Below are 25,433 nucleotides of genomic sequence, written 5' to 3' on the forward strand. Positions count from 1 at the left end.
TCTAGTCAGGGTTGGACTTTTCAGTCAGGGTTGGACACTTTTTGAAAATCGAAACGCATTATTGATAAAAACGTAAAATAACATTTGTAATGTTTTTTATTCTTATTTTTTCATGTTTATCTTTACTTATTGTTTACAAATTGTAAAGCTTCATGGGTTTAAAAAAGGAATCAACTCAAATTACAAAAAATGACGCTTTATTGTTCCAAATAACTCAATGAAATGATGAACAAAATTTATACAATTTAAGTATTATTTTTCTAATATTTTTTGCACAATTTTGCACTGATTTATCAATTGTCACGTCACCGTAACTTTTACATTCATAATTATAAGAATCCTTTTAATCAATACCGAGTTATATGTCTCTGCGACAAGCACACGTGTTTTTGTTACGCCTCTAAATACTTTTCTCTTAAATGTTCAATTTCCGCCCCTTTTTTTCGTGCAACTAAACATCATTCTTTTATATATAAAAGACCCCTGCGTTTTGTATCCTTCTACGACAATCTACTGTATTTCTATTTCTGTATACATACAAATAGAAGCGAGAAATCTTTTATGATACCAGAAGAGCTCACACCCCCACAAAACAAAATGATCCCTTTCTAATTTTCCCTATGTGCTAAAATCAAACGATGTAATAAAAGCGCTCTTTCCAATTATCCTATGTGACGAACCCCTGTGGTATCACCACATTAGAAGAGTACAGCTGCGAATAATCATAGTCATACTTTTGTATCTTGAAGAAGCTGGTTCACACCCCCCTTTTTACGTTCAACTGAGAGAGAAGGACTGAACTTTGACTTCCAAAATTAGGGTGAAAATATATAGTAGGACAATAAAATTTTATCTATTCTCTTACGAAAACTCAGTATAAAAGGGCTACATTTTCATGGAGAGATCAGTTCTGGAATCCTCTTCATACGTATAACATCAACCAGTTCTCAAAACATCTTCATACGTATAACATCTACTAGTTCTGGGATCCTCTTCATACGTATAACATCAACTAGTTCTCAAATCATCTTCATACGTGTAACATCTACCAGTTCAGAACTTTTCATCATACACGTTACTTCTACTTCATATTTGGTACCAGTTCACATACGAAATCTAGTACAAGCGTTGTTACTCTGCTCGATTTCATACTCAAGTTCGACTTAGAAGAATCTCTGTGTCAAGTGTTAAAATTTTCTACGTCAAGAAGAGCTGATTCAATCAACTGAACTCCGGACCTGTGGTCATCACCAAGGCCCGTCAACCTTCCTGTGAGCTCTCAAACTATATCTGGTACCAGAAGTTCCTATCATAATTAGGACACAGCAGTGGTCCTTTTTCATACATCTTACATCTAAATTTTCAAGTGGAATGCTGATTTCCCCTTATTTCAAGAATGGTTGCTTCAGGATACTCTCTCTCAAAGATCAATTTTATAACTCTAAATGTTTGTCTAAATAAATTTGTAACCTTGTCATTAAAAATCACTATTCTCTTTCTTTCCTGTACCCTTAGCTCAGAGCCTTTTGCTCTGTAAATGAAACAGGAATTCACTGAATCACCGAGCGGCCACAAATAAAATAAAATATTATTTCTTTAGTTATTTCTCTATTTGAGACGTAACAGAGGAAATATAATTTTTGGTGCATCGGCCGTTGTGAACAGGAAAGAGAATATAAATTTAAAATCTATGCACTAAAAATATAATTTTTGGTGCATCTTCCGTTGTGAACAAGAAAGAGAATATAAATTTAAAAACTATGCACTAAAAATATAATTTTTGGTGTATTGTCCGTTGTGAACAAAAAAGAGAATTTAAACTAATAATATAAAAATCGATGCATTAACAGTATAATTTTTGGTGCATCATTTGTTGTGATAAAAAGAAAAGAGAAATTAAAAAAAAAAAAAAAAAATCATTTTTCCTTAAATAATTTCAAATATATAAATGAGAGAGAAAAATATCCTTGAACCAACAAATCTAGAAATTCCTTTATTAATTTTTTTATTTACACTCATAAACACAAATCAAAATTCTAAGTGAAAGTGCTACAAAAGTGAAATAAAAAGCTTAGTTATGTCGTTACCTAATAATCAACAAGTATCTCTTCGCGACGCGTTAGAATTAGTGCCTGTGTTCGATGGAAAAAATATTCCAGTAGTTTCATTTATAGAAGGTTGCCATGAAGCAAAATTAATGTTGCCAGATTCACCCCAAGTGGAGGAAAATTTAGTAAAATTAATTCGTGGAAAGTTAAAAGGAGAAGTTAGAAAATCAATATCGGGAAATATTTTTAAAACAATTTTGGAGTTAGAAGCTTATTTAAAGAAGATATATTTACCAAATAAAAGTATCTATCAATTGCAAGGAGAGTTAGGAAATATTTTTATGAAGGAAAGTGAAAGTGTCATATCGTATGCGAATCGAGTAAAAGAATTATCGGATCAGATTTTTGACTCATACAGATTATCGAGTAAAGACGGTAAATTATCCGAAACGATGTTAAAAAATTTAGAAGTAGATATAATATCCTGTTTTCGTCGAGGGCTACGTCCAGAATTAGAGATTCGAATTCCAGATTGCATAACTTTAAAAGAAACAACAAACAAAGCATTAGAGGCAGAACGAAAATTAAATGCGGTTGTAGAGCTTAGAAAAGAAAATTCTTGTAGGCCAAATAATGCAAAAATTACATTTGCTAGTACAGATATAGTAGTATGTCAAAATTGTAATGTAGAAGGACATACTTCACGCACTTGTCGTAGGTCAGAAAAAAATCAATACTCAGCACAGCATAGGTACCAGCGCTCCGTATTCCGCATGAAGCAGAGACCACCTGTCTATTATCTAAGAAGAGGGATGTCCCCCTCGTTTAGTGAACAAAAGCATTCCCCTTTACAATTACGATTCTCGGGTTTTCCCCAAAATTTACATAATAGAACAAACTCACAATTTCCAAATAAAAATGATTTTCGTACTAATCAACAAAATAGATTTTTTAATGTTACTTGTAAATATTGCAAAAATCGTGGGCATGTTATTAAAAATTGCAGAAAAAGAGAATATAATAATTATAATCAAGGTCAACAGTATCGATCATCCACTTTAATGAACCAGGGAAACGAATAATACCTTCCCATATCGGGTACGATGGGACAGGTGCTAACAGAAAAAGCGTGCCTAAAAAGCAAATATCTGAACATTTAGAAACTATTCAAATCAATTGTACTAAAGGAAATATGATACCATCTATTTATGTTAATACAGTTTCTAAACCACTTCATTTAATGATTGATACAGGAGCAGGATTAAATCTTTTAAAAGAAAAAATGCTTGATTCTACAATGACTTTAAATAAATTAAAGAAAATTCAATTAACAGGTATAAATGAACACCCAGTACACACATTAGGACAAACAAAATTAAATATTTTCGGTTATCCCACAACTTTTAACATAATACCTAATGAAGTTCCCATAGAAGAAGATGGAGTTTTAGGATCAGAATATTTTACAGATAATAATGTCAAAATTAATTATGCTGAAAAATGTTTAGAAGTTAAAGGAAAAATGTTCTATTTCGCATCAAGAAATTTTATTACTCTCCCACCTCGATCAATATCTGACATATTTTTATTTGTTGAAAATTCTAATTTAAAAGAAGGATATGTTCCACTTTTAAATACTGAACCTGGAGTTTACATAGGAAACGCTATAGTCACAAATAATAATGGTAAAGCATACGTAAAAGCAGCAAATACTCTATCAAATTCAGTAAAAATACAAATTCCGAAAGTAATTTTACAAGAATATGACGAAATTTTTAATAACTCCTCTGACACAAATCAAATTAAAAATAATAAAATAAATATTGAAAATAACACCGCGGAAAAATTATTTGACAATTTTGTATATTCAGAAACCTTGTGCGATAAGCAATTTGGATTTTATAATATTACGGGTAAAGAAAGAATTGAAAAAATATTAGATTCACTTCGTTTAGATCATTTAAAACCAGATGAATTAAAACATGTAGAAGCATTAATCGCGGAATATTCTGAAAGATTTCATTTACCAGGTGAATATTTAACAGCTACCAATGTTCTCCAACATAACATCCCTACTAAAGATGACGAACCAGTATTCACGCGACAATACAGATTTCCCCCAGTGCATAAAGAAGAACTTTTAAGACAAACAAGTGAACTTTTAAAAAATAAAATAATCAAACCTTCTCAATCCCCATATAATACACCAGTATGGATCGTGCCTAAAAAAAATGACAGTCATGGAAATAAAAAATGGCGAATGGTATTAGACTTTCGCAAATTAAATGAAAAAACAATAACCGACTTTTTTCCGCTACCGAATATAAACGAAGTGCTCGAGACCCTTGGAAATGCGCAATACTTCTCTGTATTTGATTTAGCTTCCGGTTTTCATCAAATTAAAATGAGCCCAAAAGATTCTCACAAAACAGCCTTTTCAACCCCATATGGTCATTATGAATTTGACCGTATGCCTTTCGGTTTAAAGAACGCGCCAAGTTGTTTTCAAAGATTAATGAATTGTTGTCTATCCGGTCTTATTGGTACAGATTTATTTGTATACCTTGATGATGTAGTAATTTTTGCAAATACTCTTGAAGAACATCAAGAAAAATTTGATAATTTTATGTCTCGACCGTGTAACGCAAATTTAAAATTGCAACCAGATAAATGCGAATTTCTCAGACCCGAAGTAGTTTATCTTGGACACATAATTGATAAAAATGGAGTCCGACCTGATCCGAAAAAGATAATTGCTGTTAAAAATTTTCCAGTTCCCAAAAACGTGAAAAATATAAAACAATTTTTAGGACTTGCCGGTTATTATCGAAGATTCATTAATAATTTTTCTAAAAAATCTGGACCTTTAACACAACTTTTGAAAAAGGACGTAACTTTTCAATGGACAGATAAACAACAAGTAGCTTTCGAAATTTTAAAAAATGAACTTTGCGAAGAACCACTCCTACAAAGACCAGATTTTGAAAAACCTTTTATTCTTACAACTGATGCATCCGGTTATGCTATTGGCGGCATATTATCACAAGGCGAAATTGGTAAAGATAAGCCCATTGCTTATGCGTCAAGATCTTTAAACGAACATGAAGTAAAATACGACACTTATAATAAAGAGGCTCTCGCGATTGTATATTGTGTCTTACATTTTAGACATTTTCTCTATGGTAGGAGATTTAAAATTGTTACCGATCATAAACCATTATTATGGTTTCAAAAATCAAGCGATCCTTGTTCTCGCGTAACAAGATGGAAATTAAAATTAGCAGAATACGATTTCGAGATGTTATACAAGGCAGGAAAAATGAATGTTAATGCGGATGCATTATCCCGAAATCCAGTAACTTATGTGAAAAAATTTGATCGCTGCATCCCAGAATACGAAGAAGAAGAAAAAGAAGAATACGACGAAGAAGAAGACGACAATGAAGAAAACGAAAATTCAGATGAAATCGAAGATGATGGTGTTTATTGTAATGAAGAATTTACTGACAAAATAAATGTTGAAAGTGTATCTACGAATAATGAATTAAATCTTGTTAAAAAAATAATAAGTTTGATATATGAGAGTACGAAAAATAAAAAAGTTAAAAATCTTTGTGAAAAAATTAATAATGAAGAGTATCCGATAAATCTTGAAAGTGATAAATGTATTGCAGTGATGACTAGAAGAAAATCAAAGAAATTAAGAGAAGAAGCTACTAGTTCCAAGAATTTAAAAGAAAACGTGCAACGTTCGTGTCAAAAATCAAGTGAAAAAGTGAAAAATTCAAGTGAAGAAATGAAAAATTCTAAATCAAAGAAATCTAATTCTAGTAATAAAATCGATGAAATTAAATCAAGGCGAAGTGAAATCAATGTGCGAAATTCGAAAAATGTGAAAAATACAAAATCTATTCAAAGTCCGCGAAATCAAGAAATTATTCAAAAATCCGTTCGAAATCTTAGAAATCGCGAAAATTTGCAAAAAATAAATTATAATGAAGATTTAGTGACTGATGAGGATGAAAATTTCATCAAAAGAAAAAGAGGTAGGCCTAAAGGATCAATTTCTAAACAAAAAACGCGTAAAATTAGTGAAGATAACGAGTGCGAAAGTGAAGATTCGGAAGAAAATTCAGATCCAGAATATATTAAACAAAATCAATTTTATCAACCTTTTAGTGCGGAAGAATATGTAAGTTCAAGTGATGATAGTGTTGAAGATTTTCCTCATGAAGAAATTATTGAAGATAGTGCGAAATCGAAAAGTAAAGAATATATAGAAGAAGAATACGATAGTGATTCCGACGATTTAGAGGAAATATATTTTCCTAATGAAATTTCAAATTCAAAACAAACTCAAAGAAAAATCAATAATGAGCATGAATGTCAACGCCCTCCTGCTGAGCCCCCTCCTGAGTTCCCCCTCGACCCTTTTCTAAACGAACAAAACATGGGTGAATTAGGAAAATCATTTCATGGACCCTTATGTACTAATATAGTGGAATGTAAAGACCAGTTAAGAATGCGGAAAGATAATTATGCGTACTTTTTATCTACAACAGGTGTCCCTTTAGATAATGGTTCTCGAAGTCTAAATAAACAAAATGAACTTCCTCAATTCAAAAATTTGTTAATTAATGAAGCTAAAGAAATTAAAAAAGGAAATTTTTTACACATTGCTTTACCAATTACTACAGAATCAAGTGAAAGTCTTACTCAAATAACAAATAACATCAAATTAACAATTAATTCATTTAAAAATTTAACAGAAAAATTAAAGTTAAAATCAGTTAGTATTGCAAAAACAACAGTCATCAATCACGTAAATTGGCAAGATATCGAATTAATTCTTAAAGAAACTTTTCAAGATTCTTGTACTAAAGTTATAATTTGTAAAGGTTATGTTCAATATGCAACAACTGAACAAAGACAAATTTTGATTGAAGAAGCACATTCCTCTGCTATAGGCGGTCACAAGGGAGTTACAAAAACTTATAATAGAATTCGGCAAAAATATTTTTGGGAAAATATGAAATTAGATATTCAGAAATATATTCAAGCATGTTTACAATGTCAGTTGAAAAAGTTAGTTCGAGTAAAAACTAAAAACCCAATGGTTATTACTGATACACCAGGAACCGCGTTCGAAAAAATTTCTATGGATATAGTAGGACCTTTGCCAGCAACAGAATCTGGAAATGAATGCATTTTAACTATACAAGACTGCTTAACAAAATATTCTGTAGCAGTACCTTTACCAAATCAGCAGGCTAGTACAATTGCGGATGCTTTTGTAAAGAAATTCATTTGTACTTTTGGCTCTCCAAAAGGCGTTTTAACAGACCAAGGTACAAATTTTTTGAGCAATCTTATGAAGCGATTAGCAAAACGATTTCGTATTCGACAATTTAAAACTACTTCTTTTCACCCTCAATCAAATGGTTCATTAGAAAGATCGCATCATGTATTAGCAGAATATCTTAAACAATTCATCAATAAAAATACTCAATGGGATGATTTATTAGAATTAGCTATGTTTTCTTATAATACAAGCGTCCATGAAGGTACTAAATGTACACCCTATGAGTTAGTTTTCGGTAGATTACCAAGATTACCTTCAAGTTTACCACTTTTGGAAGAAGAAAAACTCGAGACCTATGATGACTATTTAGTAAAATTAGTTACAAAATTACATGATATTCAATCTCTCGCGCAGAAAAATTTAATCGAATCTAAAGAAAAATCAAAAATTTATTATGATCGCAAAGCTAACCCTCAAAATTTTAAAATCGGAGATAGCGTATTTTTATTACAAGGTCCTAAACCGAAAAAATGAGGTAATCAATATACAGGACCACATGAAGTGTTAGAAATATTGAGTAAAGGAAACATAAAAATTAAAATAAATAAATCACCAAAAATTGTACACATTAACAGACTTCGCTTGTCTCATATTCATCATGCTAACCAAAATTAATTTAAACATTTCTATAAAATATAGCAAGAATAGTGAATTAATTCAAATCTTAATACACATCCCTCAATATATTCACTAAATACACATAAACAAAATAATTTCCTTTTGCAACATTATTGTTTGCTCTTATAATTATAATTCTCCATTAATACAATTAACTTTTTTATTAAAGTAAATAATCCAGTTTTTGCATATTCTAAAGCATTAAAATACGAATAAAAAAAGGCATTGTCAGCAACAAAATAAATAAATATTATAAAAAATATATAATTATCTGTAATAAATACAGATTACTCGAATTTTATATTGAACAACTGGAGTATTTTCTTAAGCATACATTTTAATTTTTAGATATAATAAAAAAGAGACATTAAATAATTGATAATAATATAGAGATATTTCTGTTTCAGGCGATTAAAATATATTATGGACATTCATTATATTAATATTTGCTATTTTTCTTCCAGGATCTATTTTTACATTATAAAATTTACTTTTTTTTCTTTTAAATATTTCGTATAAGAAAGTTTCATATTAATATTTTGTTTTTTTTCCAAATTCAAATATTCGAAAATAAAAAAAAAAAAAAAAAAAAAAAAATCAATTTTAAAAATTTTTAAACTTCATTTTCTTGTAGTTCGTATCAATACCGAAATTTGATTACCACAATGTGACACGAAATTTTGAAATCTAAAACATGTAAATCGAGATTGAAATTTTTTTTCCAAATTCAAAATATTCGAAAATTTATATAAAAAATGCCAGATAAAATCGTAAATATCTCGTAAACTATAAGCCTAATTGAAAAATGTCATCGATTTCAAAAATTATTTATTTTAAAAAAGAAGAGAAGCATGTAGTCTTGAAAATGAGAACAACGTTACCTGATAGAATCTTATATTCCTCTAGGTAATATGAACGGGCATGGTAAAAATAAATAAATTTTCCAATTCGTGTTATGGAGAATTTATCAATCGAATTTAGTTTTCTAAACCAATATATTGATTACTGGAGTCGAGGAATTAAAAAATAGCAATATGCCATTTAGAACATGGAATGATTGTATTGAAATCAAAAATTAAAAAAAAAAAAATTCTATTGATAAAGATAAAAGGAAAGATTGCAACTAATTAAGCAAATGCAGCTTATCTTGTGAGCAATGTTTCGAAAAATATCATATAGCAAGAAATTGTTACAATAAAAAAAAAGAACGAAAATTATCCAATTAATTAATATTAAAGCCAAAATTCTTTAAATCAATGTTGTAAATTCTATTCATGTCAAAACTTCGAATACTTCTCGTTTTTCTCTTAAAGGAGGGAGGGATGTATAAGCTTATGTAAATCTGTTTCAAAAATTATACCTGCGTTCAGAAAGGAAAATGTTAGAAATTTTTTTTTTCTCTGCCTTCCTCCTTTTCGTAAATATATGTGGATGAAAATCTTTAACAGAATTATATAACATTTCAAAAGTATAAATTATGTATGAAAAAAAAATTAAACTCTGTCATCATCAGAATGTAATCTATCCGTATGCACTATGTATTGAAAACTTATATCTTATTCTAAATTAACCAATGTGTAAAGAGCAAATAATAATAATACATCCTTAAAATCTTCTATAATACATGGTATGAGTGTCTTTATAAATATAATTAAAATTCCTTTTTATATACTACTTCTACTAATTCTGTGAGCTTTTACGAAAGTATTTCAAATTTGTATATGCTTCTATACATAAGATCCCAATCTCTATGATTAAATCATTTTTAAATCATGTATGACTATTAACTCAAAAATGATAGTACGGGATATGTGTGAAAATCTTTGAAATCATTAACAATAATATTCGTATGTATTTTTCAATATATATAAACTTGTATCTTAACTTGGTGTGAATAAGGTGTGAAACTATATTATGTGTATGACGTATTTTCTCTTAGGTCTTTTAAACATTGATGTCTAAAAACTTTACATAATATAATCAAAATTGTAAGTGACATTTCCCTCAAATAACTTAACTCTTCTCAAAAACTGAATTCGTAAATTATTCAATTTCATTTCTAATTTCCGAATTTTAAAGGGGGGAGGTGTCACGTCACCGTAACTTTTACATTCATAATTATAAGAATCCTTTTAATCAATACCGAGTTATATGTCTCTGCGACAAGCACACGTGTTTTTGTTACGCCTCTAAATACTTTTCTCTTAAATGTTCAATTTCCGCCCCTTTTTTTCGTGCAACTAAACATCATTCTTTTATATATAAAAGACCCCTGCGTTTTGTATCCTTCTACGACAATCTACTGTATTTCTATTTCTGTATACATACAAATAGAAGCGAGAAATCTTTTATGATACCAGAAGAGCTCACACCCCCACAAAACAAAATGATCCCTTTCTAATTTTCCCTATGTGCTAAAATCAAACGATGTAATAAAAGCGCTCTTTCCAATTATCCTATGTGACGAACCCCTGTGGTATCACCACATTAGAAGAGTACAGCTGCGAATAATCATAGTCATACTTTTGTATCTTGAAGAAGCTGGTTCACACCCCCCTTTTTACGTTCAACTGAGAGAGAAGGACTGAACTTTGACTTCCAAAATTAGGGTGAAAATATATAGTAGGACAATAAAATTTTATCTATTCTCTTACGAAAACTCAGTATAAAAGGGCTACATTTTCATGGAGAGATCAGTTCTGGAATCCTCTTCATACGTATAACATCAACCAGTTCTCAAAACATCTTCATACGTATAACATCTACTAGTTCTGGGATCCTCTTCATACGTATAACATCAACTAGTTCTCAAATCATCTTCATACGTGTAACATCTACCAGTTCAGAACTTTTCATCATACACGTTACTTCTACTTCATATTTGGTACCAGTTCACATACGAAATCTAGTACAAGCGTTGTTACTCTGCTCGATTTCATACTCAAGTTCGACTTAGAAGAATCTCTGTGTCAAGTGTTAAAATTTTCTACGTCAAGAAGAGCTGATTCAATCAACTGAACTCCGGACCTGTGGTCATCACCAAGGCCCGTCAACCTTCCTGTGAGCTCTCAAACTATATCTGGTACCAGAAGTTCCTATCATAATTAGGACACAGCAGTGGTCCTTTTTCATACATCTTACATCTAAATTTTCAAGTGGAATGCTGATTTCCCCTTATTTCAAGAATGGTTGCTTCAGGATACTCTCTCTCAAAGATCAATTTTATAACTCTAAATGTTTGTCTAAATAAATTTGTAACCTTGTCATTAAAAATCACTATTCTCTTTCTTTCCTGTACCCTTAGCTCAGAGCCTTTTGCTCTGTAAATGAAACAGGAATTCACTGAATCACCGAGCGGCCACAAATAAAATAAAATATTATTTCTTTAGTTATTTCTCTATTTGAGACGTAACACAATAAAATAAAATTTATTTATAAATTGTGTCAAATTCATTTAATTAATATGGGTGTCCAACCCTAACTAGAAGCATCATTTTCGAATTGTGCTAACCATAACTAGACATGTGTCGCGATTCGAGTTTTCACTTTTTTTCTTCTTAAATTATGTACCCCACAATACATTCAATAAGCTTATCTTGCCGAATTCTTGCTTTTTTACACATTTTTTTAGGTTTATTCACAAGTCAAACAAAACTTTTTTTGTCTCTTCGATTGCACCGAAGTCACAGGAGACGCTACTTTTGATTCTCCAAAAATGTAATGCCACAAAAAGTTAGGTTATACTACTAGAAGATTCGTCACGTACGCACACAGGTGGCGCTAGTGTTCTTATTTAAAAAAAGCCAAGTGTCCAACCCTGACAAGTGTCCAACCCTGACACTATTCCCCTACAATTAACCTTTCTTAATAGAAATTATAAAAAATAGTTCAATGGTCAATAAAATTATTGTAATTTGTTTCTGGATGTTATTCTTTTTTATTTATATTTGATATAATAAATAATATTAATTAAAGTGAATAATAAAATAATTAAATAGTTAATTGCATAATTATATACATTATAATTATTTTATAAACATTTTTATTTTTACTAAAGTGTTTTTATATATTATAAAAAGTTTGGTTTTATAATAAACATATTTTTATATTTATTTTTTGATTTTTTAAATAATAATTTGCAATATATATTATAATAAAGAATAAAAATTCTTGGTGTTTTCGATTTTATATATAATAAGATATTAATTATAGTTAGTTGACTAATTTAATTAATATTTAATTTAAAGCAGATTCAATTTATCAAAAATTAATCTTCTCCTTTGATAATAATGTAATTTGATTTATGTTATTCTTTACTGTATAAACTTATACTGAACTTTAACCATTATAGCGCCTACCTAGATTTAGTTAATATTTTATATTTTGTATTGTTACTTACGTAACTATTAGAATTTAGGAGTACTTTTGTACGAAAGGGCATGTCCCGTTAATAAATGAAATTGAAATTAATTTGTGTTGGGTTACTAAAAATTTCAGACACTTTTTCCTAAGTATACCAAAAAAGTATTACCTGCAGTGAAACTTATCTCTGTTACAGTTGAAGCTTTCTTTTCGTATACAATAAATTACAAAACTGCCAGTACTCGGCCAGTACTGAACCAGTAGTGGTTACCAATACTGGTGCCAACTCTGGCAGCCAATACTGGTAAAATGTTATCATCCCAAAGTTACGCCAACTCTGGCGCCAATACTGGGTGCCAGTACTGCGCCAGTATTTGTCAGTACTGCGCCAGTACTGCGCCATTAGTAAATTTTTGATTGGGATTGTTTATAATTATCTGTGATTTAATTTTATTTAGTATGTAAATCGGAAATATTAAAGGTTTTTAGGTTAGAATTGAACATATCTGTATATATTTATGTATGCGCAGATACTAAAATTCGTCTCACGATCATCTATCAAATTTCGTTGGACAGCCTACAGCAGTGCCAATATCTGCTCCCACTATACACTGTACAATTTGAGCTTAGTTCACTCTCCTTGTTCTAGTCTTCTTGATACACCCATAATAATGTAGAACTCTGTATTTTTTCTTTAAAATTACCAGATAACGTTTTTGCTTTTATCACACGTTTTTCTCGAATTAGAATATGTTTACACATAATCGCACGATGTGGGGGAATGTGATATGCAAGTTCGAAAATTTAAAAAACAAAACTTTTAACAGTATATATTTTTTTCTTTTTTTAAAAAAATGGTGGTTGTTGATATGTGAGAGGAGAATTTCACATTGGTAAGTTTAAGGTTATGTTCTACACATACATCAATTTTTATATTTTAAAAATTATTGATTTTTGCAGAAATTTTATAAAAGTATTTTTCAAAAAATTTTCCATTATGAATAGAATCAATTTTTTTACATTAATATTAAATATCTGAAGAGGCCCAGCGTAGATGGGCAAAAGCTAAAATGTATTAAATATTAAATAAATGTGGATTTCACCAAAAAAACAACATAACATCTCTCTACTATATATAATCCAAAAAACTTTAACATCTTTACTGTAATTTATTTTTCTGTTTCAAAAAGTAAACAGAATAATATTATATGTACTTTAATATCTACGAAATATAAAAATGAATAAGCTGTTAAAAAATATTAATTAAGATATTAGTGTCAGTAGTAACAAACCTTTTAAAAGACAAAACGTTTTAAATACTTTTGGAATAACAAAATTCAGAAATTTCAATTTGTTCTTAACCGAATTTTGATTTGCGAATAATATTTGATGTGTTCATTTCGAAATTTCTATCTAAATTTTGGTTTTGTTTTTGAGTAATATCGATAATAATAATTTATGATTTGTGTAGATCACTTTAAAGATAATCTTTGCAAAATGCAAAATCTAGATACGCCTGATGGATAAATGCTTGCATTAACCACAGCTGTAGGGAATTATGGTTTTATCAATGAAAACAATGTTATTTATATTATTACACTCACAAACCCTGTTTATCAACATAAAAATGACAGTAATGAATTATTTTACTATGTAATCATTTCATAGTAGAAAATTAATTTTTTTCTAAATTTTTAAAATATATATGTACTTTGAAATTTTCTCAGCCGTAAATGCTTTCAATGTTTTTTAATATTTGGCAGATTTTAATGTTTTCAATTTGTTAATCTTTTTAAAATACTAATCCTACCTTTAAAATTTCGTCATACATATAAAAATATTTTTCATAGGTTTTTATTTATTATTGTTATTTTATTTTGATATTTTTAGTTTATTTTTTTATCTGTACATCTTATACTTTATTTTTAAATTTGTGAATTGTCTATTTTTTTGGTATTTTCTGACGAGAACCAATAAGTATCCAATACATATATGTCTTCTTTACTATGTCCTTTAGAAAAATGTCTTGCAGGATACTGATCACATAGTTTCCATTGCACGAACTTTCCTAAACTCATCTTTTCAACTTTTATTTCACTGGATTCATTTTATTTGATTTGAAAGGTCGAAATTTTTCCCACAATTTTCAACGGATCTTTGAAGGTAATAATACTCTATATTTTTAATTTTAAAATTCGAGTATCTAATTGTTCAAATTTATTGTTTTTTTATACTTTTAGAGGGAAAAATATTTTTTTTATTACTCTCTTAATTTGAATCATCGAAATTTCACTGTTTTGCTAGTGTATTTTCACTTTTTTTTAATAAATATTATGCTTATCACAGAAGAAATTTAGAGATATTCCATTTTCTTAATAAAAAATAAGTTGTTAATATTAGTCGACAAAAGACTACAACAAATAATTGGGACAAAAATTCGATTGAACATGAAATATAATATGATTTATCTGTGTATAAAAAATTTTTTATTTAATATTTCTATCGTTTTATTCCGTTTACTCTCATATGGTGGTTTTATTTTATATCTCGTATATGTCATTAGTTTAAAAGTATTCCATTATTTTTATAAATTAGAGAGATAGTCAGATCAGTAAAGTATATAACATGTCAAACTTCGCTCGCAAGAAATATGGCAAAGAATTTTATTTGCCTATAGATATTATTTTTATTATTCCCTGTGACAGATGTGTACTTTATATATATATATATATATTTATTCAGATTCAAATCTTATAAATAATCATATAAAATGGAATAAGATATTACTTGCTCTTCGTTAATATCTTATTCCATTTTATATGATTATTTATAAGATTTGAATGTAATTTATATGCAAAATGTAAATGGAACGATACTTTTAACGTTGAAGTAATTACTTTGACTTGGAAATTTAAATACCGAAGATGAATTTCCCTGTGCACAAAGATTTTAAATCTTTAATATTTTTCTCATACATGCTTTAAAGACAAAAGAAGATATCTCATAACTGTTATGTATGTGTATATAAATATATTGTTTAAATTCATAAATATATTAATTTTTATTTTCCATAATAATATATAAATTGAGAAATACTTCTTCAAGTTTTATTAATAACTTCCTATTCTGATCAAACTTAAAGAACAGACGGAAGTTTGCAAAGTAAAGTACAGCAAGTTTTCGTATTCAAAGTTATAAACTTATTTTCGCTTCGAATATCTCATAGAAAACTTTAAAAATAATAAAAACCTATACGACATGACCATTTTGGATTGGAATGAAAACGACTTATAAATTTTGTCGCTTTTTAAGCTCTCTTCAACGAATAGGTAAATTTTTATTTTCAAGATATTTTTAAAAAAATTTCTAATGACACTTTTGGACAAGTAATTTTTTGATTTATTTAGATTGTTTATAAATGTACACCGGATGTTTAAAACAACAATTATATTTTATTTTTTCAAGCATATAAATTTTTTTTATTTTGCAAGATTCAATTTACTATGACTTTAAAAAATAAATTTTCTTCGATTGTAAAAACAATCAATTTTTTCTGATGACGAAAAAATTAAATTTTCCTGAAACTTGATAAAAACTTAAAAAAATAAATGTTATCTGTTTAAAAATTTTTAATTGCCTGCTCCATTGTCAAATGTTATGGTAAGTTGAAAATTATTACATAATAATTTGGAAGCTAAACTTTTATTATCAGCCTGGATTTTGTTTTTAAGCCGTTAAAATGAAACGTGTTTCAATATTGAGTGTCATGATCCAAACCTAGCATAGAAACTAAAAATCGTTGAAAAAGTAGTCTTGGTAAAATATTATCAAAAACTTTATGAGTTGTACATATGACATATGTTCCACTATTTTATACCTATATCATCTTGAAAATGACTTGGACTATTTCCTGTCATGTAATATTCTTTTTCTGTCTTTCTTGTAATGTATAAAAAACATCATAAAAACAAAAGAAATAAAACTTTTAATTCTTAAATAGAAAACTAAGAAATAATATTTTGAAAAATTACGTAAGTAAAGAACAGTAAAAAAAATTTGCTCTAGTAAATTTAAACCCATTTGCCGTAATGAAGAATCTTAGTTACTTTGATCATATCCTGCGCAATGAGCAGGATTACAAAAGTTGCGTAGTCGTAATATCTGTAAAAAACAAAATTTTTTTTTTAAATTGAAAGTAATTCGTAAATGAGCGTAAATACTAATGAAAGCTGTTAACGAGAATATGTGCATAAAAAAGCGGAAATATTTTTCTTATTTAGGATTATTCTTTTTTTGTGTATCTATTTATAGAAATGGGAAATTGATTTGGTGACAGACGATATGGTTTAGAGAGAGAGAGGTTGTACACTCAAACTTTAAATTAAGTTTAAAGTTCCTGTATTTTAGAATAGGTTTAGATATCAGTTGTTATAGATTATATATATAGTAAGTTGTACGTATACACGTAACCACATATCGACAGAATTGTCTAACCGAATCTGAAAATGATTTGCGGTTTGTGGCTCTGTGAATTCCGTATCTCATGATTCCAGTCCACAGGGACAATTTCAAATTCTCCTTGACATCGCAATATACGTTTGCTTGTATTTTTTTCACAATTTTTGTTTTCATGAAATTCAACTGTTAAACAAGTATGTATATGATATCAATGTTTAACATCCCAAGTGCGAAAACCAGCATGGGCCAATATTGGCCCAGCATTGTCAAATCGGGCACCAAGTCTTGGCAGACAATACTGGGCCGAATCTTGTGGTGTTAACTACGGTTGGACGTAGACAGCCAAGTATCAGACGTCATTACTGGGCCAATCTTGGCTGCCATTAGTAGAATTACCAAGTATTGGTGCCAATATTGTCCCAGTAATGTGACGGAGTTCGGCTCAATTATGGCAAATTGCAGTAACCGAGAATCGGTGCCAATATTGGCCCAATAATGGGACGAATTGATCACCAGTAATGGTCCAGTAACGTTTGCCGTACTTCGGCGAATATTACTGGGCTAATATTGGGCCATATTGGCAGTCTTGGCATTTCACACATTGGTATTTTTATTGTTAAATAAAATACAATTTAAATTTTTATTATTTTTTAATTTTATCACATTTAAAAGATTTTTAATTTATAATAATATATACTGACTTTGAAAATAAATTTTATTAATTTTAAAAGTTATTTTGACGAAGGGGACAAGTATTAAGATTGGTAAAGAAATGTCTTAGTTTGCAAACAGAGTGCAATCAAACGGAAATGTTTCTAAGTGGTGAACTATAGAAACTGAATTATACATTAGAGAAAATCTCTTGTTTCTAAGAAGTCAATATTGAATCTCTTGTCTTGGCCTCTTCCTATTCCTCTTACTCGAAATTCTAATGAGAAAATAAATGAAATTTGTAATAAATTCAAATTAGAGTTAATATTAAGAGGTCTTTTAATAAGCAACTAAATTTATAATTACATATTTCTATATAGTAAATATTTTCTCTGATTTATAATCAATAATTTAATTATATGTGTTAACTGAATTACTGGCAATTTTCATTTTATTTCAAATCAATTATTTAATTATAAAATTCATAGTTATTTTATTATTAATTAATAATAAAAGCTAAGTTTTAAAAGAAAATCCAATTTTTTTTTATTTTGAATAAATTTAATTTTAAATAATATTTGAACTTCGGTTTTGATTCTAGAAATCAAATTACTTCTCCAATGAACGTGCTTGTTTGAGAGGTAGAGAGTATTTGAAGTTTTAACATTGTTAATGTTTGCTTAAAAGTCAATTTATTGCTTGACTAGTTATGTTAAACTTCTTATAAGTGACAATAATTGCGTATATAATTTCAAAAGAGATGTTATACCTATATTGATTGAGACTTTACCACCACTTGTAGCTTTCTAAATTATTGATTTAATTTATATCTCTGACACCTATACAAACTTTTTAATTGGCTGTCTATTTATCACTTATTAATTTGATTTTCTCGCTTTGATTCCTATTCATATTGAAAAATAGTATATATATATATATTCAGTTATTTAAATTTTACAATTCGTTGTTCTTTTAGTAAGAGAAAATTTATTATATTTTTGAATTTTTGAAACACTATGTCTAATAAAAACTGACTTATACACTGAAAAAAAACTAGTAGGTTTCACTACTTTTTAACTACTCTAAGTAGTACAGTAGGTCCTCAACTGAATTTAAACGTTTCTATTAACTATATAAAAATAGTTAAACCAATTAAAAATGTAATTGGTAGAATGACATTTTGTAATTGTATTAACTCAATTTAAAAATGTTCCCACATAGCACGACTTCTTGCTGGGAGGTTACTGTAACGATATCTGTAGGGTTTGTAAGGTTACCGTGTAAGCCTGCAGTAAACTTGAGGTCATCTTAAAACTTCCGCCTTACAGTAAGCTTACACAGTAAAGCTAAGGTAAGCTTACACAGTAAAGCTAAGGTAAGCTTACATGGTAAAGTTGTGGTAAGCTTACACGGTAAGATAGTTGTAAGCTTCCTTTAAGGTTACTGTAAGGTTGATGTAAGGTTACTGTAAACATAGAATGTTGTTAATAAATAAAATTTATTAATATTTATGCGCAGTAGTTTTCTATGGCACATACGGCTGCGCAGTAACTTTTATTTGACAAACCCTATAGGGGTTCATAAAGTACTTTACCAAATATATCATTTTTTATACAAAAAAATTTATAATATAATATATATTATAATATAATTATTTTTAATATATTTTCATATTACTTTATATTAACAGTAACCTTACAGCAACCTTACAGTAACCTTACGGGAAGCTTACAACAACCTTACCATGTAAGCTTACCAGAACCTTACCATGTAAACTTACCACGACCTTACTGTGTAAGCTTACCTAGCTTTACTGTGTAAGCTTACTGTAAGGCGGAAGTTTTAAGATGACCTCAAGTTTACTGCAGGCTTACACGGTAACCTTACAAACCCTACAGATATTCTTACTGTAACCTCACAGCAAGAAGTCGTGCTATGTGGATTAAAACAACTCAAGATGTAAGTAGTAGATTCGAGTAGATTTTACTACTGAAAGTGGTTCAATAGGCTTTAAGAACATTTTTTTGTAGAATTAATAAATCTTTTGCAATTAAAACTACTACTTTAAGTAGTAGATTTTACTACTTAAAATAGGAAAATAAAATTATTTTTTTATTTATAATTGTTTATTATCAGTAGAATTGACTTTTGCATCCACTCTCCTATACTGACGCTTATTTTATGCCCTAATGATTATGTACCTAACAGAGAAAATTTCTAACCGACGGGAATTGAACCCTCGACCCTAACGCTCGCAATCCGATACCTTAACCACGCACGCTCGCTACGACAGTCTGCAAACTACTCGAAGACTACTTTCTGCTTGTCCAATTGGTAATTTAACTATTTAAAGTAGTCATTTTTACTACTTTTATTAGTTGCTATAACTATCCTTTTTAAATTTTGACTTATAAATTTTTCATCTTTTAATTATATTATAAGTTGTTTAATTGCATAGTGCAGTAAAATCTACTACTTAAAGTGATAGTTTTAATTGCAAACGATTTTTTAATTCTACGATATAAATGTTCTTAAAGCCTATTGAACCACTTTAAGTAGTAAAAGCTACTACTGAAAGTAGTAGTTTTAATTGAAAACGATTTGTAAATTTTACATAAAAAACGTTTTTCAAACTTATTGAATTAATTAAAATAGTAAAAAATTACTACTTAAAGTAGTAGTTTTAATCACAAAGGATTTGTTAATTCTACATCAAAAATGTTCTTAAAGCCTATTGTACCACTTTGAGTAGTAAAATCTACTTCTTTAAGTAGTAGTTTTAACTGGAAACGATTTGTAAATTCTACATCAAAAATCTTCTTTAAGTTTATCGAATTAATTTAAATAGTAAAAATCTACTACTTAAAGTAGTAGTTTTAATTACAGACGACTTGTTAATTCTACAACAAGAATTTTATTGAAGCCTATAAAATCATAGAAATTAATAAAAAATTTACTACTCAAAAAGCAGTTATATTAATTAAAGAAAATGATTCCTTTTTACTACATTTCGTATAACTGGTGAATAGTAGTTGGATTTACTATACTCTTCAAATTTTGAGTTGACTACATTTCCACTTGTTTTTACTACCTTGAGAAAGTTAATTTTACTACCGACCTGTAGTTGTACTTTAACTACATATATTGACGTAAAATCAACTATTACTTATTAACCTCCTAAAAATAGTTACATTAACTACATGAATATGATTAGATTAACTAAAAAAGTAGTTATTTTAACTACTTTCTAGTCAACTACCCAATGGTTGTTGAATTTCTCGGCAACATTTTTTTCAGTGTACTACTTAAAGTCTGATGGAAATATAATTCGAAAATTACCATAAATCGGAACGCCATGTTTATTATTAAAACTACTGACTCTTACTACTTCACTGCAAAAAGAAGTATCTTAATATAATAAGCTGTTTTGATAGTAATTTTTAAGATGTTTTGGTAGTAACTTTTTAGTTATTTGAAATATCTTAGTTTAAGATGTTAATAATATCTTTGCCAAAGTGCTTCACATATTTTTGATGAAAAAAATTTCGAGGTTAACTATGGCCTCTTATGTAAGATGCTTAATGTATTTTATATTTTAGTAACTTTAAATTTTGACGTATCTTAGAATTTACAAGGATCTTTTTTCTTAACATCTTATGACTCCACAAATATCTTAATTCAAGTTACTTATAGAAACTTACCGAAGTAACTTACATTTTAAGATGGAAGAAATATTTTAATTCTTGTTAAAACGCAAAAAGCATCTTAAATATTAATAAGATACTTTACAAAATATCTTTTTTTAAGATGGAAGATACCATTTTTCCATATTACATCTTATTGTAACACAGAAAATTAAAAGGCATTAAAATAAGCTGCAACGCTTCTTATTTTAATCCAATTTTGCTTATTTTAATACCAAAATGGATCCATTTTGGTATTAAAATAAGCAAAATTGGATTAAAATAAGAAGCGTTGCAGCTTATTTTAATGCCTTTTAATTTTAAGATACCAAGTAAGTCACTTATTTTTGCAGTGTTTGTACAGTAAGTTACTAACATTACAAAAAACATTCCTAAAAAATCTTCTATTCGTTATTTGGAACTTTTGTTCTCTGATGACTTTTTTTTATCGTGGATCTTGTTTTTTATCTTGTATTTTGTTTTTTAGTTGTTTCTTTCTTTTTCTTTTTATGACTTTTTTTTCTATTATCATTATTTTCATTTTTTTGTTTCTGATTTTTATTTTTAAGTTTAAATATATACTTTCTCATTTTTTCTTCTAAATTTCTGTTGTTAACTGTTAAATTTGTGTTTAGTTTTTGTTTCGCATTTTTTTGTCTTTGGCACGAATTTTTCTTTTCTTCCTTATTTATTTTTTTGTTTTTCTTCTCGACTTCCGTTCACATTTTTTTTGTTCGTCTTTTTTGAACATTCTCATGTCTTTTGTTTAAAATTCTTTGCTCGCGCGCTTTTTCTTGATCGCATCATCTCAGCTTTTACTACCCCTGTTCTGACACTTTCCTTTGTCGTGCAACTTAGTATGAAAATATTTAAATTTTGTAGCTGAATATTTACTATCTCTATGAAGAGACGCGGGTTTTAAAAGATAAATTTGATTTGCTTTTTCTAAAATTATTGGTTTTTGAATGATATTATATGGCTTTCAAGTTGAAAAGCAAATGCTGAAGGTGGTATAAGGAGTCTAACGAAATTCGGTCAGGACACATAGACAGAGAGAGAGAGAGGGGGGGGGAGTGAATGGAGGTGATGCATCTTGTAAGTGGAGCAACGTTACCATTTCGTGTTATCCCAACCCTTTTGTTAATGCGAATAGAGAACTTGGTCTCTGGCAAAATGACTCTCGAAGAATCCAATTGCTAAATTTCTCTCGCTTGTTTTTCATTGCAAAGAGAGATTATTTTAAGCTTTACCTAAATAAACTTTTAGAGTTCAAAGGCATCCTTGGCACGATTTTCATATTCATTCTAATCCAATGAATTTATAAGGTTCAGCCAGCAATTTCTGTCAATAATACATATATTCATCGTCCTATCTCGTGAAAATAAATAGCATAATATTTGTCAGTGACTTTCTCAAAAGAAATAATTGTAGGTAATTTTAATATAGGAATATATAACTTTCTTAGAATAATACATTTTTTAAAGTTAATATATTTTATTAATTTTAATTAACAATAAATATGTTTATAGACAAAGATTAAGGACATGTATAAGATTATTAACAAGTCTTCAAGTGAATTTTAAAATGATTTGGAAAATCAACAAAATAGATGTATTTGTTTCACGCACTTGTATTTGTTTCCAGATAATTTGACCGTATATCGAAAGTTCAATTTCATCTTGTTCATTTCTTATATACATCTGGGTTTGTTATGTATTCCTTTGATGTTTTGTATTACGTAATTTTTCACCTTTATTCCATGCTTTGAAATATATAAAAAAATATATCTAAAAATATTTTTAACTTGAGAATTTTCTGAAATGATTAAAGTCGCCATATTGGATCCGCCATTTTGAATTTTCAAAAACTGACTTCAGATTCGTAATCAAAGACCCCAAAAACCCCCGAGTAAAAAGTTTTAAGCGAATTGCATTAGATTTTCAGAAAGTCGGCCGCCATATTGGATCCGCCATTTAGAATTTTTAAAAACTGACTTCAGATTCGTAATCAAAAACCCCAAAAACCCCCCAGTAACAAGTTTCAAACGAATTGCATTAGATTTTCAAAAAGTCGTCCGCCATTTTGGATCCGCCATTTTGAATTTTTAAAAACTGACTTCAAAATCGTAATCAGCGACACCAAAAACCCCCAAATAACGGGTATCAAGCGAATCCAAACAAGTTTTAAAAAATTGAATACATCCATGATTGAGGTTATGTTTTGATATTATTCCGGTGCAAAATTTCAGCAATTGGCAATAGTGTGACTATACTATGTATACAGGCCGACACTACACTACACTACACGATCGCGAATCACTCCACATTTTTTTCTTAAAATAACGATACTCACGAAAACAAATAAACAAAGTGACAGCTTCGGCAGCCATGTTTATTTTGACTATTATACATATATAGGTATAGTGGATACTGTCAGCAGTGGCGCTTTATACTAATATGTTAAATCTTTAACTGGTCGGTAACATAGAAAACTATAAAAAATTTCATTTCCAAAGACAAAAATAAGTTTGGCATCGAGATTAGATCGAAATTAATCGAATAACGAATAACGAAGATATACAAAGTTTAATGCGGTTTTTCAATAGATATCAATACTAATAATATCAATAACAATTGGTTATTTTTTGTTTTATGAATACCGTAAACTGAGGTAAAGTCGGCGTTTGCGGGTAAAGTCGGCCGGCGCTTTAAACACTTAAATATTGTATTTCATTTATTAATTTACATAAATTCTAACTACATTTTTAATAAAACTCAGATTTCTTCTAGAAAAAAGTAATAGTTAAACTTTAAAATGATTTAAAGCGCCGGCCGACTTTACCCTCAAACGCCGACTTTACCTCATTTTACGGTAATTGTTTTTCATTAATTTTTATATTGGAATAACAATACTGCAATTAAAGGAAAAAAAATTATCTCTTTTCAGGCTGACCAGTAATTCTCAATGGCTATCGTGAGAAAAAAATACAAAATGAAAATTGGAATTCTCTTCAACTACCACGCTCAATTGTGATCAGACTATGTTAGTTTAAATGAGAAGTCAAAGACAAATTTTCCCAACCAGTGCTCACAATTGAATGGGTACTATCGAAAGGAAAGAAAAAAAATGGAACGAGTTCGATGTCGTGTTCGTCGAAAAAGAGACGAAGAATAAAAAAGTGTGTAATGGTGCAGCAGTTTCAAGTTAAATTTATCAAAATTGAGAGGCGATAGTTTTATTGAATCCCCTCGCGGGTTAAAATCGGGGATTTCACAAATACGTTGATGAGATGGTGTCGAAAGGTGTAGTATTGCTGCTACTATTGGTAATGATTCATTTGTTCCTCGGTTCAATTCATGTGCATGGCAGTTACTTTGGATCAACGACAGTGACGAGGGGCGGAAGTGGCGTAAAGATTGGCAGCACTGAACGTGGCGCTGTTTCCAGGGGACTGGGCATTGGCTCAGGAAGAGGAAATTCCGGTATCCGTATTGGCGAAGGTAGAATACACAACTCAACAAGACAGAAACCAATACCGACAACTTCCACTACGACTACAGCGCAACCTGCTTTTTACACTCAACCACCAGAAGCTATCAGTCACGGTGACAGTCACACTGATACTCACGGCGACAGTTCCAATATTACTTACTTGAAGGTGAGTTGCATTATATGTCGTTTCAATTATTCAATACATCAATCGCTCATTTCATGTTAAGCGCACTGGCAAACATTATATTTCACTTTTTTTAAGAATATAGGTATACTTGAAAGTTTTTTAAAATATTCCCCAGGTTTTTAAATAATAATACATTGAATTATCGTGAAATTCATTTAAGTTAAATTGAATTTATTTTTATAGTAAGCTGAGTATATCATATTCTTAAAACTAGAATAATTTATGTTTTCGGTTCGGCTCTTACACAATGCTTGTGTGCTTTGCAATTTATTATATTCATTAGATTCTTTTTTTTATTTTCTCATTTTTAACAGACAGTCGAAATATTTTCTTTTCTCGGCTTATAGATCACATATTGAGAAGAGAAGTAAGGATTTTGTGGTAAATCTGACCCAATAGAGATACTTATCTTTGAAAAGCCTGTATATATATATATATATTTCTCAATGTGAACGAATCTTATTTGGAATGAAATAACTTTTGATACGAGCATACTTTCTGTGAAAATATTTTTCTCCAGTTCCAATAAAATCGGTTATTTATTTCATATTTATATCATCAAATCAACTCCA

At 29.0% G+C, this 25,433-nt stretch overlaps 1 protein-coding gene across 11 annotated transcripts in view; it reads left to right on the forward strand.

The window, feature by feature from the left end:
* The window catches only part of LOC127287581 (glutamate receptor ionotropic, NMDA 2B), a 104,679-nt gene that overhangs the window by 20,922 nt on the left and 58,324 nt on the right, over positions 1-25,433 (forward strand). For 9 of the 11 annotated variants that reach the window (XM_051314603.1, XM_051314596.1, XM_051314612.1 and 6 more), the window contains exon 3: positions 24,129-24,840. In XM_051314603.1, coding sequence (XP_051170560.1) covers positions 24,472-24,840 — 369 coding nt within the window. In that variant the 5' untranslated portion in view covers positions 24,129-24,471. Of the gene's footprint in view, positions 1-13,077; positions 13,284-14,433; positions 14,554-24,128; positions 24,841-25,433 lie in introns of those variants that run through there. The other 2 variants (XM_051314620.1, XM_051314630.1) reach the window with 2 other exon arrangements.

The sequence above is a fragment of the Leptopilina boulardi genome, unplaced genomic scaffold (assembly GCF_019393585.1).
Source record: "Leptopilina boulardi isolate dan_hultmark-lab unplaced genomic scaffold, ZJU_Lbou_2.1 LbouV2_123, whole genome shotgun sequence".
Classification (NCBI taxonomy): Eukaryota; Metazoa; Arthropoda; class Insecta; order Hymenoptera; family Figitidae; genus Leptopilina; species Leptopilina boulardi.